The sequence below is a fragment of the Leptopilina heterotoma genome, unplaced genomic scaffold (assembly GCF_015476425.1).
Source record: "Leptopilina heterotoma isolate Lh14 unplaced genomic scaffold, ASM1547642v1 Lhet_479, whole genome shotgun sequence".
Taxonomy (NCBI): Eukaryota; Metazoa; Arthropoda; class Insecta; order Hymenoptera; family Figitidae; genus Leptopilina; species Leptopilina heterotoma.
Window position 1 is genome coordinate 167,807 of NW_025111102.1, and position 14,742 is coordinate 182,548.

Below are 14,742 nucleotides of genomic sequence, written 5' to 3' on the forward strand. Positions count from 1 at the left end.
TTTCTTATTCGTTTTTCAATATAAAAATTGCGAGAGTATTTCATTTTTAAAAATGTAACATTTAGTCTCAACCTCTAAAAAAATAATGACTTTTAGCCAATAAAAAAATATTAAACTCCTCCTTTTTCTAAAATGCTGTTTTTTTTTCGTTTTTTAATATAAAAATGGCGAGAGTATTTCATTTTTAAAAATATAACATTTAGTCTCAACCTCTAAAAAAATAAAGACTTTTAGCCAATAAAAAAATATTAAACTCCTCCTTTTTCTAAAATGCTGTTTTCTTATTCGTTTTTCAATATAAAAATGGCGAGAGTATTTCATTTTTAAAAATGTAACATTTAGTCTCAACCTCTAAAAAAATAATGACTTTTAGCCAATAAAAAAATATTAAACTCCTCCTTTTTCTAAAATGCTGTTTTCTTATTTGTTTTTCAATATAAAAATGGCGAGAGTATTTCATTTTTAAAAATGTAACATTTAGTCTCAACCTCTAAAAAAATAAAGACTTTTAGCCAATAAAAAAAAATTAAACTCCTCCTTTTTCTAAAATGCTGATTTCTTATTCGTATTTCAATTTAAAAATGGCAAGAGTATTTCATTTTTAAAAATATAACATTTAGTCTCAACCCCTAAAATAATAAAGACTTTTAGCCAATAAAAAAATATTAAACTCCTCCTTTTTCTAAAATGCTGATTTCTTATTCGTTTTTCAATTTAAAAATGGCGAGAATATTTAATTTTTAAAAATGCAACAATTAGTCTCAACCTCTAAAAAAATAAAGACTTTTGTACAATAAAAATATATTAAACTCCTCCTTTTTCTAAAATGCTGTTTTCTTATTCGTTTTTTAATATAAAAATGGCGAGAGTATTTCATTTTTAAAAATATAACATTTAGTCTCAACCTCTAAAAAAATAAAGACTTTTAGCCAATAAAAAAATATTAAACTCCTCCTTTTTCTAAAATGCTGTTTTCTTATTCGTTTTTCAATATAAAAATGGCGAGAGTATTTCATTTTTAAAAATGTAACATTTAGTCTCAACCTCTAAAAAAATAATGACTTTTAGCCAATAAAAAAATATTAAACTCCTCCTTTTTCTAAAATGCTGATTTCTTATTCGTATTTCAATATAAAAATGGCGAGAGTATTTCATTTTTAAAAATGTAACATTTAGTCTCAACCTCTAAAAAAATAATGACTTTTAGCCAATAAAAAAATATTAAACTCCTCCTTTTTCTAAAATGCTGTTTTCTTATTCGTTTTTCAATATAAAAATTGCGAGAGTATTTCATTTTTAAAAATGTAACATTTAGTCTCAACCTCTAAAAAAATAATGACTTTTAGCCAATAAAAAAATATTAAACTCCTCCTTTTTCTAAAATGCTGTTTTTTTTTCGTTTTTTAATATAAAAATGGCGAGAGTATTTCATTTTTAAAAATATAACATTTAGTCTCAACCTCTAAAAAAATAAAGACTTTTAGCCAATAAAAAAATATTAAACTCCTCCTTTTTCTAAAATGCTGTTTTCTTATTCGTTTTTCAATATAAAAATGGCGAGAGTATTTCATTTTTAAAAATGTAACATTTAGTCTCAACCTCTAAAAAAATAATGACTTTTAGCTAATAAAAAAATATTAAACTCCTCCTTTTTCTAAAATGCTGTTTTCTTATTCGTTTTTCAATATAAAAATGGCGAGAGTATTTCATTTTTAAAAATGTAACATTTAGTCTCAACCTCTAAAAAAATAATGACTTTTAGCCAATAAAAAAATATTAAACTCCTCCTTTTTCTAAAATGCTGTTTTCTTATTTGTTTTTCAATATAAAAATGGCGAGAGTATTTCATTTTTAAAAATGTAACATTTAGTCTCAACCTCCAAAAAAATAAAGACTTTTAGCCAATAAAAAAATATTAAACTCCTCCTTTTTCTAAAATGCTGATTTCTTATTCGTATTTCAATTTAAAAATGGCAAGAGTATTTCATTTTTAAAAATATAACATTTAGTCTCAACCCCTAAAATAATAAAGACTTTTAGCCAATAAAAAAATATTAAACTCCTCCTTTTTCTAAAATGCTGATTTCTTATTCGTTTTTCAATTTAAAAATGGCGAGAATATTTAATTTTTAAAAATGCAACAATTAGTCTCAACCTCTAAAAAAATAAAGACTTTTGTACTATAAAAATATATTAAACTCCTCCTTTTTCTAAAATGCTGTTTTCTTATTCGTTTTTTAATATAAAAATGGCGAGAGTATTTCATTTTTAAAAATATAACATTTAGTCTCAACCCCTAAAAAAATAAAGACTTTTAGCCAATAAAAAAAATTAAACTCCTCCTATTTCTAAAATGCTGATTTCTTATTCGGTTTTCAATTTAAAAATGTCGAGAATATTTAATTTTTAAATATGTTGCACTTTTTCTCAACACATAAAAAGATAATGATCGTGTGCGGCTTTGAATCAAGAATGGTTGTTGTATGGTAGCAACTATAATATTTTTTTAACACATACGGCTACAGAATCTAGGCCTGCCAGTGTTAACCAAAAATGAGGTAGACTTTTTTACGTACTTTAATCAATTCTGAGTGACATTGATTCAACAATGGTTGTTGTATGGTTGTTTGTAGCAACTATAATATTGCTTTAACACATTCGACTGCACATTATAGGCGTACAATATTTGAAAAAAATAAGAGTCTTTTCAGTTAGTTTAAATGATTTTGTGTGACTTTTAATGAACAATGGTTGTTGTATGGTTGTTGGTAGTAAAAATAATATTTTTTAACTCATACAAATTCTCTTCCTAGGCGTATAAATGTTTAAAAGAATATGAAAGACTTTTAATGTAATAAAAATGATTGTGCATGACTTTTTATCAACAATGGTTGTTTTATGGTTGTTGGTTGCAGTAATATTTACCATACATGAACTTTAAACGCTTTTAAATAAATGTTCTTTGCTTTTGAGAGCTGCAGAATATTTATTTCATTTTGTTTTTCATTTTCTATGTTTGCGCTTTACCCTTTTTAAGCTGTAGTTTGTACAGTACCTTTTATGTCTTTAATGTTGTATAACAAAAAAACTGTCCATTATTTTGAGTTTTGGCATTTACATTTCTTAATCAGGAGGTCATAAACTACAAAATTGCAAAGTATAACAAAATTTCACCGGGATCTTTTTTCCCATGTATTTGGTGCGGGGTCCTTTCCGGAAAATTTCCGAATAATTTCTGAACAAAAAAAAATTTCCGGAAAATTTCCGGAAGTTTTCCGGAAAACTTCCGGAAGATTTCCGTACAAAAAAAATTAATTTCCGGAAATTTTCCGGAAGATTTCCGTAAAAAAAAAATAAATTTCCGGAAATTTTCCGGAAGATTTCCGTACAAAAAAAATAAATTTCCGGAAATTTTCCGGAAGATTTCCGGATGATTTCCGTAAAAAAAAATAAATTTCCGGAAGTTTTCCGGAAGATTTCCGTACAAAAAAAATAAATTTCCGGAAATTTTCCGGAAGATTTCCGGAAGATTTCCGTAAAAAAAAAATAAATTTCCGGAAATTTTCCGGAAGATTTCCGTAAAAAAAAATAAATTTCCGGAAGTTTTCCGGAAGTTTTCCGGAAGATTTCCGTACAAAAAAAATAAATTTCCGGAAATTTTCAGGAAGATTTCCGGAAGATTTCCGTACAAAAAAATAAATTTCCGGAAATTTTCCGGAAGATTTCCGTAAAAAAAAATAAATTTCCGGAAAATTTCCGAATAATTTCTAAACAAAAATAATATTCCGGAAGATTTCCGGATGATTTCCGTAAAAAAAAAATAAATTTCCGGAAGATTTCCGGAAGATTTCCGTAAAAAAAAAATAAATTTCCGGAAGATTTCCGGATGATTTCCGTAAAAAAAAAATAAATTTCCGGAAGATTTCCGGAAGATTTCCGTTTTGGAAAGCCCCTCGGCTGCGGTTGTAAACCTTACTTTTTCAAAATTTTCTTCCCTTGTACAGATAATTTTGTTTTGTTTTGAATTCTTTCAATATGTCAAAATAAAAATGTCTTCTGGTCCATCGAAACCAAAGAGAGGCAAGAAAGCCGGATTTAAGCACTCCCAAAAATCGGGAATTAAACCAGGTTCTGAAATTTTTTATAAGCTCACACACCCGATAATCAAAATCCGACCAGTGTGTTCAGTTAAACCCACCCCTAGAATAATTCTGGATGTTATCCTACCTGCTCCTGCTGTAATTCCAATTGTGCATGAGGTTATAGACGTTGATATTGAAGAATCCCTAGCACTCAGACAGACAGCGTATGCTCAGGAAAACCACATTCGACCGGGACCTAGTAACGAACACCTAGAACAGCTATACGATTCTGACACGACTGTAGATTATGACAGTGACATTATGATTTTGGACTAAGATCTCTAATGTATGACCAGAAATCAATCCCTGACGTAGTCCCTAAGCTTGAGCTCCAACATCCCGTTTTTAAAGACGAGATTCCTCCGCCCCGGGAGTTATCCCCATAGAAGTAGTCAAAATAAGGAGAGCCATAGAGGAAATCTGGATCCGCCTGGATAGTTTCAGTAGTACCGAAAAATAAATTAAGAATCCGTAGCATAGAGACTACGAAACAGTCTCATGTTTCCTCGTTTAGCTTTGGTAGCGCCCGGTTTCTCCCCAAATCAGTGGTCCGAACTAAATGAGCAATTAGAAAATTTGGAGATCTACTATCAACAATTATTCGTACACCATCTTTCCTTGCGGTGTAGGGTTAAGCGCTTAGAGAAACGAAACAGATGTACAAGGAGAATTGCCAAACGTAGGACTCCACCCTCCACATTTAGATCACACCAACAATGTTGTCTCGGTAATTGAGCAAATGTCAGTACAAACGAATTCCAACAACATTCCTTTGTTCGATGGCCGCCAACCCCCTCTCAAAGACTTCTTACAAGAAATAGAGAACAGAGCCGCGTTCATACCTGAAGTTTCGGAACCTGGTTTCCTCAAAGCCGTTTTGAGCAAGCTACGAGGTTCAGCGCGAGACAGTGTTCGTGGCCGGCGTTTTGAGACCATAAATGACAGATTAAGAGGACACATAAGCGGTGCAAGACACGCGTTAGAATTTAAGTACAATAAAACTTACTTCGAAGCTGTTCGAAACGAAGTTGGTGTCAACGAACGCGGACATGAAATATCCGAAAGCGAAATAATCATGCAACCTGTAGTGGAGAACGCATTCCGTGCTTTTGTTAGGGGTCTGCCCGATGAAATGTCCACGATTGTTGACACGCGCAATCCCAGAAACCTTGATGAGGCTTTTGAACATGCCCTTTACGCGGAAGAACGCCGTAACTATAATGAAAGAGTTAGGTCGTCCTTCTACGACATTACTCGAGCAGACGATAGAGCTCGATCCCTTAGCCCGTACAGTCGTCAGGTGGAAGGGCAAGTGTCAATAGAAAAAAGAAAAAGTGATAGTGATAGTGAGAATAGAGGCCCTAGACCTAGCCGAAGCTAACCCAGCGGGGTAACGCAATTCACTCCGGAGCAATTGGCAGCATTTTATAAATCGATGATGCCGCCGCTTGCTCAACCAATGGCTTCTGCGCCACCTATCCAGCCCATGCCGTATCAGCAGCCCCCGACGTATGCTGCACCTTACACGCCGGTACAGCCCCAACAACAGTACCAACAATACAGGGCACCGACACAAGGCTATAGACCGAGTACTACCCCACCTCGCTCAGCCTCGCCAGGCCCACAAGTAAATCCGAGTTTCCAAAAACCGGATTTAAACTTCCAACAGACTTGACGCTCCGACGCGGCCCCGAGTCCAACTCCCCAGCGTCAGAGGTCCGTCCACTTTTCCGCGGACCAAGTTGGATCCGTAGAGCAAAGTCCAGGGGAGGGGACTCCCGAGTAGTTCAATTAGATGCACCTGAGTTTAAAGAAACAAAGATGAACTTCCTAGTTGACCCCGGCTCTGACACGAATTTAATTAAAGCCAATATTTTGAAACCCGAGCTCACACTTGATCGAAGCAAGTGCACTGAGATTACGGGTATTACCAATCATTCGGTCCAAACATTGGGAACTGTCGAGGTTACAGTCCTCAATGTTCCGATCGAATTTCAAGTTGTAAAAAGTAGCTTTGTTGACCGCGAATCACTGGAAGCTAGAGAAAAGTTGAGACCTCAAATCAAACCATTCTCAAGAATACTAAGAATTAAAGCTCGAACCAGAAAACCAATAGCGATTGATGTGCTTAACCCGGAGTTGAAAGAAGGCTATCTCCCGCGCGTGCAGGCCTCAGAAGGTGTTTATTTGGGAGAAGTCCTAGTTTCGAGTAAAGATGGTGTATGTTATGCGATGGCCATTAACACTACTGAGGATGACATTGACTTACGATTAGAACCACAGAAGCTCATTCCATTTGACTTTTGTAAATTCCCCAGAGAAGAATTTTCTGATTTCGATTCCGAGAAATTGCAGAAGAATACGGACATGGGAATTTTTGATAGGGTCCGTAAAGTCAAAGAGTCCCTACATACCTCTCATTTGACTCCGGAGTGTAAAGAAATGGTAAATTGATGGGCGGAAGACTTTTCTGACATATTCCATCCTAATGGAGAAATGCTCACCTGTACACACTTGGTACAGCATAGAATTCCGACCATCGACGACCAAGTGATCCGAAAAAAACAATATAGGTCCCCTAATGAGGCCTTGGATCAAATAGATGCGCAGCTCCTAAAGCAATTCGATAGTGGGATAATAGGACACTCTAATTCCGATTATAATTCTCCACTCCTAATTGTGCCGAAAAAACTCGACGCTTCAGGAGAAAAGAAGTTGAGGGTTGTAATCGATTATAGGGCCCTAAATGAGAAGGTAATTAGAGACGCATTTCCACTGCCAAATATTAGTGGAATTTTCGATCGCTTGGGAAAAGCCAGGTTCTTTACCGTATTTGATTTAGCAAGCGGGTTTCACCAAGTTGAGACACACCCCAATGACCGACACAAAACGGCATTCTCTTCGAGAAACGGTCACTATGAGTATTACAGGATGCCCATGGGCATAAAGAACGCTCCTCCCACTTTTCAACGATTACTTAATAGTGTACTAAGTAGCATGCTCGATACTGAGGCATTTGTCTATTTAGACGACATTATTATTTATTCGGACACACTTGAAGAGCATGATGTAAGAGCCCGGAGGCTTTCACTAAGCTTCGGGAAGCAAATCTAAAACTTCAACCCGACAAGTGGGAGTTTTTAAAAACGGAAGTGGCATACCTTGGGCACATTATTAGCGGGAATGGCGTCAAACCTAACCCCAACAAAATCGAAGCCATTAAAAATTTCCCTAAACCTAAGACGCAAAAAGACATTAGAAGCTTCTTAGGGCTATCCGGATATTATCGCCGTTTTATCAAGGACTACGCTAAATTAGCTAAACCTCTATCGGAATTGTCAAAGAAGGACGTAAAGTGGGAATGGGGTGAATCACAGTTGTTTAGCGGGAACATAAATAATTTGTAAAGAATCAATTAAAATAAATATCGGGTTTGCATTTAAAAATGAAACACAAGGAACTCATTTTACATTAACATATATATTTAATAATCAATTCAATACACTTCGAAAGAAAGAGTCAAGTGAAAAAGATAAAGTAATTTTAACTGCTGCGAAACTTCAAGTACAACTTTTCGTGTTCGCGGTGGATTTGTGTCTGAATAACAAATTTCCTTACATTGCAATTTTCAGTTTTGGGGGTTGTTACAAAAAATAGTGGGAGTTAAACCTAAGGTGATTGGTTCCTTCCAGATGAGGTGAGAAACATTGACACACCCTTTTTTGGGGTACAGAGAGTCCTTTTGGGAAAACAGTTTATTAGGGTAATTTTATAGAAGGACACAGCAGTAATGATTCCTTAAGCTATAACCATAAAATAAGGTCGAGAATGGTTATTTTAATCCTGCAACCGTCATACAGCAATTTAAGGAATTTCCAAAAAACATCTTTTCATCGATTTGTTAAACCATTATAGTCCTAAATAAACAAGCATAGTTTACTACTCGGAAAAACCCAACTAGACGCTTGTCAAAATACTTCATTAAAGACAATTGACAAAAATATAATAATTGTTACGACGTAACATCCTGCCGACTTTGAACGATTGAGTTCAATAAGAAAAAATAAGAGTGATTTTATTTTGAATACAAAATTAAAAAGAGTTCATAGTCTTTCACTGATATAATCAATATAGTTCGATATGCATTATTTTGCAATTCATTCTTGCTCGTAGATTGGAAGTGGATACACTTTGTGGACACTGCGCGTATATTCGCCGAACTTGGTGCGCACTGACACTACACGAATAACTCCATCCTTTCCAGGAAATATTTGCGTGATGCGACCCAATTTCCAGCACATAGGAGGTACATTGGATTCTGAAAGTATTACCATTGTACCAATTTTGATTTTGTCTTGCTTAGACATCCCCTTCCATTTGTTGCGAGATAGCATCTCATTTAGGTACTCCTTGTACCATCTGGACCAGAAATGTTGTCGAAGTTGCTCCACCCTTTGCCAATCTGACAGACGATTGATGTTGATTCCTTCATGATCCCTTTGAGGAAAGCTCGTCAAAGAATCACCAATTAAGAAATGACCGGGAGTCAAGGGAAGTATATCATTTGGGTCAGAGGACATAGGTGTAAGAGGACGAGAGTTTAAAATTGCTTCTATTTCAACAACACATGTTTCTAACTGCTCATAAGTAAGCAGTGTGTTCTCTATTGTTCGAGTTAAATGATATTTCAAAGATTTTACTGAGGCCTCCCACAAACCGCCAAAGTGAGGTGAACTGGGAGGATTAAAAAACCACTTAACCTTGTTTTCCAATAAGAATTGTCGTACTGCATCGCTTTTAATTTCAGTTTCTACAAATTCATAAAGTCTATTCAATTCATTATTAGCACCAACAAAATTTCGACCATTGTCAGAGTGAATTGTTTTTGCTTTTCCTCTGCGTGAGAAAAAACGTTTCAAGCAGCCAAGAAAGGCATCTGTAGTTTCATCGCTAACGACTTCAAAGTGAACAGCTTTTGTAGCGAAGCAAATAAAAACTGCAATGTGAACCTTATCTTTGCCTCGATTTCTGTGACGCCTTTGTTTTACATAAAAAGGCCCACAGTAATCGACACCTACATTGAGAAAGGATCGTTCAAAACTTAAGCGCTTTTCAGGTAAATTGCCCATAATGTGGTCAACTCCGCGGGGTTTCGCTCGAAAACATTTAACGCATTGATGTAATACATGTCGCGTAACATTGCGACCGTCAATAGGCCAAAAGGATTCTCTAACGCCATACAAGGTTGCTTGAACTCCGGCATGTTTTTTGTTAACATGCTCTTCGCGAATGATGAGTTTTGTTAAAAAATTATTCCGCGGTAAAACAATCGGATGTTTCTTTTTGTATGGTATATCTGCTAGTTCAAGCCTACCCCCCACCCTAATTAGTCCGTTATCGAGGAATGGGTTTAAGCTTAATAATTTACTCTTGTTATCGAGTGATTTACCCTGAGAGAGAGTTTTAATTTCTGCCGAAAACTTGTGTTAATTTGATTAAACCTAACAATGCTTCATCAAGTTCTTGAATTGATAAAGGACCCTTAACCTTTTGTGAAGCATTTTTTATCTTTATGTTGTGAATGAATCTGAGACAATAAGCAAAGATTCTCTTTAACGACTTTAAATTACTGTGTTTAGAGTAGATGTTTATACAGTGGTCATAACTTTGATCCTCAACAAAGTTAGTCAAGGTCAGTGTTGTGACAGGTTCTGTGACCACCTTTTTTGCTTGGTCTGAAACCATGCATCTTGATTTTGGCCATTTTTCGGGAGGTTGAGAGAGCCAAACTGGACCATTTCGCCAAATGGTTGTTTGTACAAACTCCCTTGGACCTTGACCTCTGGATATGAGATCTGCTGGATTGCATTCAGTCGGAACATGAAACCATTGGTCTGGAGTGACCTTTTGAATTTCTGCTACTCTGTTTGCTTCGAATGTGGGTAAATTGTATGGCTGTGTCTTGATCCAATTAAGAGCAATGGTCGAGTCTGACCAAAAAAATATTTTATTAAAGGACATTGGAATCGATTGAGCGATTGATGTATACAACTTTGTCAATACTAAAGCTGAACACAATTCTAATTTTGGCAATGTTACGCATTTTAAAGGCGCAACGCGAGATTTTGCAGCTATAAGAGAGCATTGAATATTTCCCTGATCGTCTGTTGAGCGCAAGTACACACAAGCTCCATATGCCTTTGTGCTTGCGTCACAAAAACCATGGATTTGTGTTTCTTTTGCATTTGGAATAACAATAAATCTCTCGAATCGTACATCATTGATGAGTTCTAATTCATTTTTATATTCTAACCAAGAAGTTTGTAACTTGTGAGGAACGGGTTCATCCCATTCAAGTTTTGCTTTCCACAGGAGTTGTATCAAAATTTTAGCTTTAACTATAATCGGACCTAATAATCCTAAGGGATCAAATAATTTTGCTACTTGTGACAAAATTGAACGTTTTGTTATTTTCTCATTGACCTTAGGAATATTAACTGTGTACGTAATTGAGTCAGTTTTTGAATCCCAATAAACGCCTAATGTTTTTATAGTGTCTGATGGATCTAATGACATGTGTGTGATTGTTGGATTGCCCGGAAAGTCACGTGTTAATCTACTATCGTTTGAGCCCCATTTTCTAAGATTAAAACCGCCCTTTTTTAACAGTTCCATTAAATTATTTCTGAGTGAAAGTGCTTTTTCATATGATTCAGCACCAGTGACAAGATCATCAACATAAAAGTCCCTTTTAAGAGTGTGTGAAGCTACTGGAAACGACTCCCTCTCGTCTTCTGCTAATTGTAGCAGAGTGCGAGTTGCAAGAAAAGGTGCGCATGCTGTGCCAAAGGTTACCCTATTTAATTCATAGATTTTAATTGGCTCATTAGGATTGTTTCTCCATAAAATTCTTTGATATATACTATCGGAAGGGTGTACTTTTACTTGTCTGTACATTTGTTTGATGTCAGCTGTCAATGCGACTGGGTGAGAACGGAATCTCGTGAATATTGAAAAAATATCATTTTGAATTGTGGGACCGACTTTAAGACAGTCATTTAAAGAGAGGTCTGTATCAGTTTTGGTGGAACCGTCAAATACTACTCGAGTTTCAGTCGTAAGACTACCTTCTTTTTTGACTGCGTGGTGAGGAAGGTAGTATCCACTATCTAAAGATGCCTTATCAGTTACTTCTTTCATGTGTCCCTCATCTAAATAATTGTTCACACATTCTAAGTATGATTTTTTAGTCAATGGATCCCTTTCAAATCTTTTCTCAAGTGAATAGAATCTTTGAAAGGCCATCCTTTTTGATTCGCCTAACATTTTTACCTTCTCATTAAAGGGTAATTTAACTACGTAAGAACCCGAATCATCGCGAAATGTGTTTTCTTTGTAATGTGTCTCGCACTCTTCTTCTTCTTTGGAACGCGTACAGGTGGGTTGAACTTGATCAAGCTCCCACAAGAGAGGTAAACTTGTATTGTGTAAAAAGTTGCAAATTGACGCTTGTGAATTTGTATTGTGTCTTTGTTTGACGTCGAAAATTCTACCTGCTAATATCCAACCTAGTGTCGTGTTTTGTAAAACAGCAGAATGTCCCTTGATACTCAATTTACCAGAACCTAAGAAATTGTATGTATATTCTGCTCCTATAATTATATCGATTGGAGATGGTTCATTGAATTTTGGATCAGCTAAGAAAAGATTTTTTGGAATGTCTAATTCATTTCTATTTAAAGGCACTGCGGGCATTGAATCAACAATTTTTTTAACTACTAAAAATTGTACGTCAAATTTTTGTTTATTTAAACGAGAGCGAATTGTGGTGGAAGTTTTAAATTTGACATTTGTGCTCATGTCATCGATTGATAATAATGGAATTTCAAATGGAGTTTGTTTTAAACCTAAACGAGATACACAATTGCTCGTTATTGTACAAGATTGAGCCCCTCCATCAAGCATGACACGACAAGGTTGATATCTTCCTTGACTGTCTAAAACATCGACGATGGCTGTTGCTAAATAAACTTGTGAGGGACTACGAACATGGCAATTGATACTAGCTTCTTTTTCAAGTGTATTTGAAGATGAATTTTGATTAGAATTTGATTGTTGAGACTCTTCAGACATTGTTTCGAAGTGAAGAAGTGTATTGTGTCGTCCCTTACATTTACGACACGAAGTTAAACGACATTCGTCAATGCGGTGACCAGTACGTAAACAATTGAAACAAAGTGAAGCCTTCTTAGCTTCTCCTTGTCGTTCTTTAGGTGATAAATGAAGAAATCTTTTACATGCATAAATTGCATGATCAGATTTACAAATAGGACAATTTCGTGCTTTTTGAGAGAAATCTGATTGTTTTTTAGATTCATCGTTAGATAGTGAAGCAATGAATGATTTAGAGGAATTTGATCCGTGATTAGAAGACGAACTAGGTTTTGCCGAAGATCGCGTTGCATTTATTGAATTTAAATTAGATCTTGTGTTTTCAATTTGAGCCCGACGCTCAGAAATGAAAACATTTTATCTAAGTTCGGAATATCTGTTGTTCCTATACACTCTTCCCATTTTTCGCGATTATAATTATTTAATTTTCTTTTAATCAAGTTGATGATCAGTAAATCCCAATCATCGATCTTTATTTTTAATGCACGTAAAGCTCTTAAATGTTTTTGAATTGAGTCTAATAAAAGACGAATCGAAAATTCTTTTGATATTGACGGTAAATTAAAAATTGCGTCAATATGATTTTCTATGATAAATCTTTGATTATCGTAACGTTTTGTTAATAAATTCCATGCCACTGCATAGTTTTCGTTAGATGCTTCGAGCGAAGCTATCACTTCCGCTGCTTCATCTTTGACACATGATTTTAAATAATGAAATTTAAAAATGTTCGGAACTTGTGGATTGTCATGTACCATAGAATTAAAAGAGTCTCTGAATCCTAACCATGTGTCAAAATTGCCTGAAAAACTCGGCAATGAAAGCTTAGGAAGATTTGAATTTAAAACCATGCTGTTTGCGGTATGATTTGACATAGTTTGATTTACGGAATTTACCTGATTCGCACTATCTGTATGTATAGCAGGGACTTCATTGTTGACATTATTAGAATTTGTGTTTAATGGTGTTGTTAGAGGAATAAATGAACCTTGATTGGAATTATTAGATTCTTCAAGCATGCTTTGGTAACTTGTTTGATCTATACGTGTTGGAGTTTGTGTAATTGTATGTTTTTTGATAAGTCTTTTGATTCGACCATTAATTGTATAATAACGATTCTCAATGGATGTGAATTCCGCATCGCAGTTCTTTAAGAAGTCTTCATCGGTACTTAACAACTCTAATTCACTGTGAATATTCTCTGCTTTATCTAACAATGGTGTGTGTTTTGCTAGTCTACCTTCAAAATCAAAAAGATCGAATTCTGCCAAAGGATCTGATTCAAATTCATTTATTACTTTCTCTAATTTAGTTAAAACGCGTTTTGAGAACACTACGTTTCTTGTTAAAATTGATATTTGTTCAGCCATTTTAATAGCTTGTACATGTGATTTTGAAACAGAAGCAAATTTTCAGGAATCAAAATTAAATGGATTTAATGTATGGAAGTATGGTGATTCAATGCTTACTCACTCAAGACGATGGTGCGTGATGAATTGATTGTGATGGCTGCAGTGGTTGACTTCTAGTCCCTCGATGTTGTAGAATTAAAAAGATCGATGGACTTGATTCACGATAATCCCAATGTATAATTTCAATGATTATGAAATTGCTTGCATCTATGTGCAGTTTAACACTGTCTCTTTTACACTCTTTCTCACGATGAATGGTTTTTGTAATTAAATAGTGAACACCTTGATGTTTGCACGATGAACACACTTAAAAAATCACAATGTCTTTCTTACGAAAGCTGTTTATTGCACCCGCGAAATGTTTCTCGCTTGGCACTGTATCCGGCTCGAAGGACCAAATTATGTTTAGCGGGAACATAAATAATTTGTAAAGAATCAATTAAATAAATATCGGGTTTGCATTAAAAGAAACACAAGGAACTCATTTTACATTAACATATATATTTAATAATCAATTCAATACACTTCGAAAGAAAGAGTCAAGTGAAAAAGATAAAGTAATTTTAACTGCTGCGAAACTTCAAGTACAACTTTTCGTGTTCGCGGTGGATTTGTGTCTGAATAACAAATTTCCCTTACATTGCAATTTTCAGTTTTGGGGGTTGTTACAAAAAATAGTGGGAGTTAAACCTAAGGTGATTGGTTCCTTCCAGATGAGGTGAGAAACATTGACACACCCTTTTTTGGGGTACAGAGAGTCCTTTTGGGAAAACAGTTTATTAGGGTAATTTTATAGAAGGACACAGCAGTAATGATTCCTTAAGCTATAACCATAAAATAAGGTCGAGAATGGTTATTTTAATCCTGCAACCGTCATAAAGCAATTTAAGGAATTTCCAAAAACATCTTTTCATCGATTGTTAAAACCATTTATAGTCCTAAATAAACAAGCATAGTTTACTACTCGGAAAAACCCAACTAGACGGTTGTCAAAATACTTCATTAAAGGACAATTG

General features: G+C 34.9%; 2 protein-coding genes across 2 annotated transcripts; both read right to left on the reverse strand.

Annotated features, from left to right (window-relative positions):
* Positions 1-8,299: 8,299 nt before the first annotated feature.
* LOC122507610 lies at positions 8,300-9,271 on the reverse strand. The gene has a single exon (XM_043620413.1). It carries the CDS (start codon positions 9,269-9,271, stop codon positions 8,300-8,302), a length of 972 nt encoding a protein of 323 aa, XP_043476348.1.
* A 334-nt stretch (positions 9,272-9,605) lies between these two features.
* LOC122507611 lies at positions 9,606-12,275 on the reverse strand. Its single transcript, XM_043620414.1, has 2 exons — positions 11,957-12,275; positions 9,606-11,839 (listed from the first exon to the last, which is right to left on the reverse strand). The coding sequence occupies exons 1-2, from the start codon at positions 12,273-12,275 to the stop codon at positions 9,606-9,608; spliced, it is 2,553 nt and encodes an 850-aa protein (XP_043476349.1).
* Between the last annotated feature and the right edge of the window lie 2,467 nt (positions 12,276-14,742).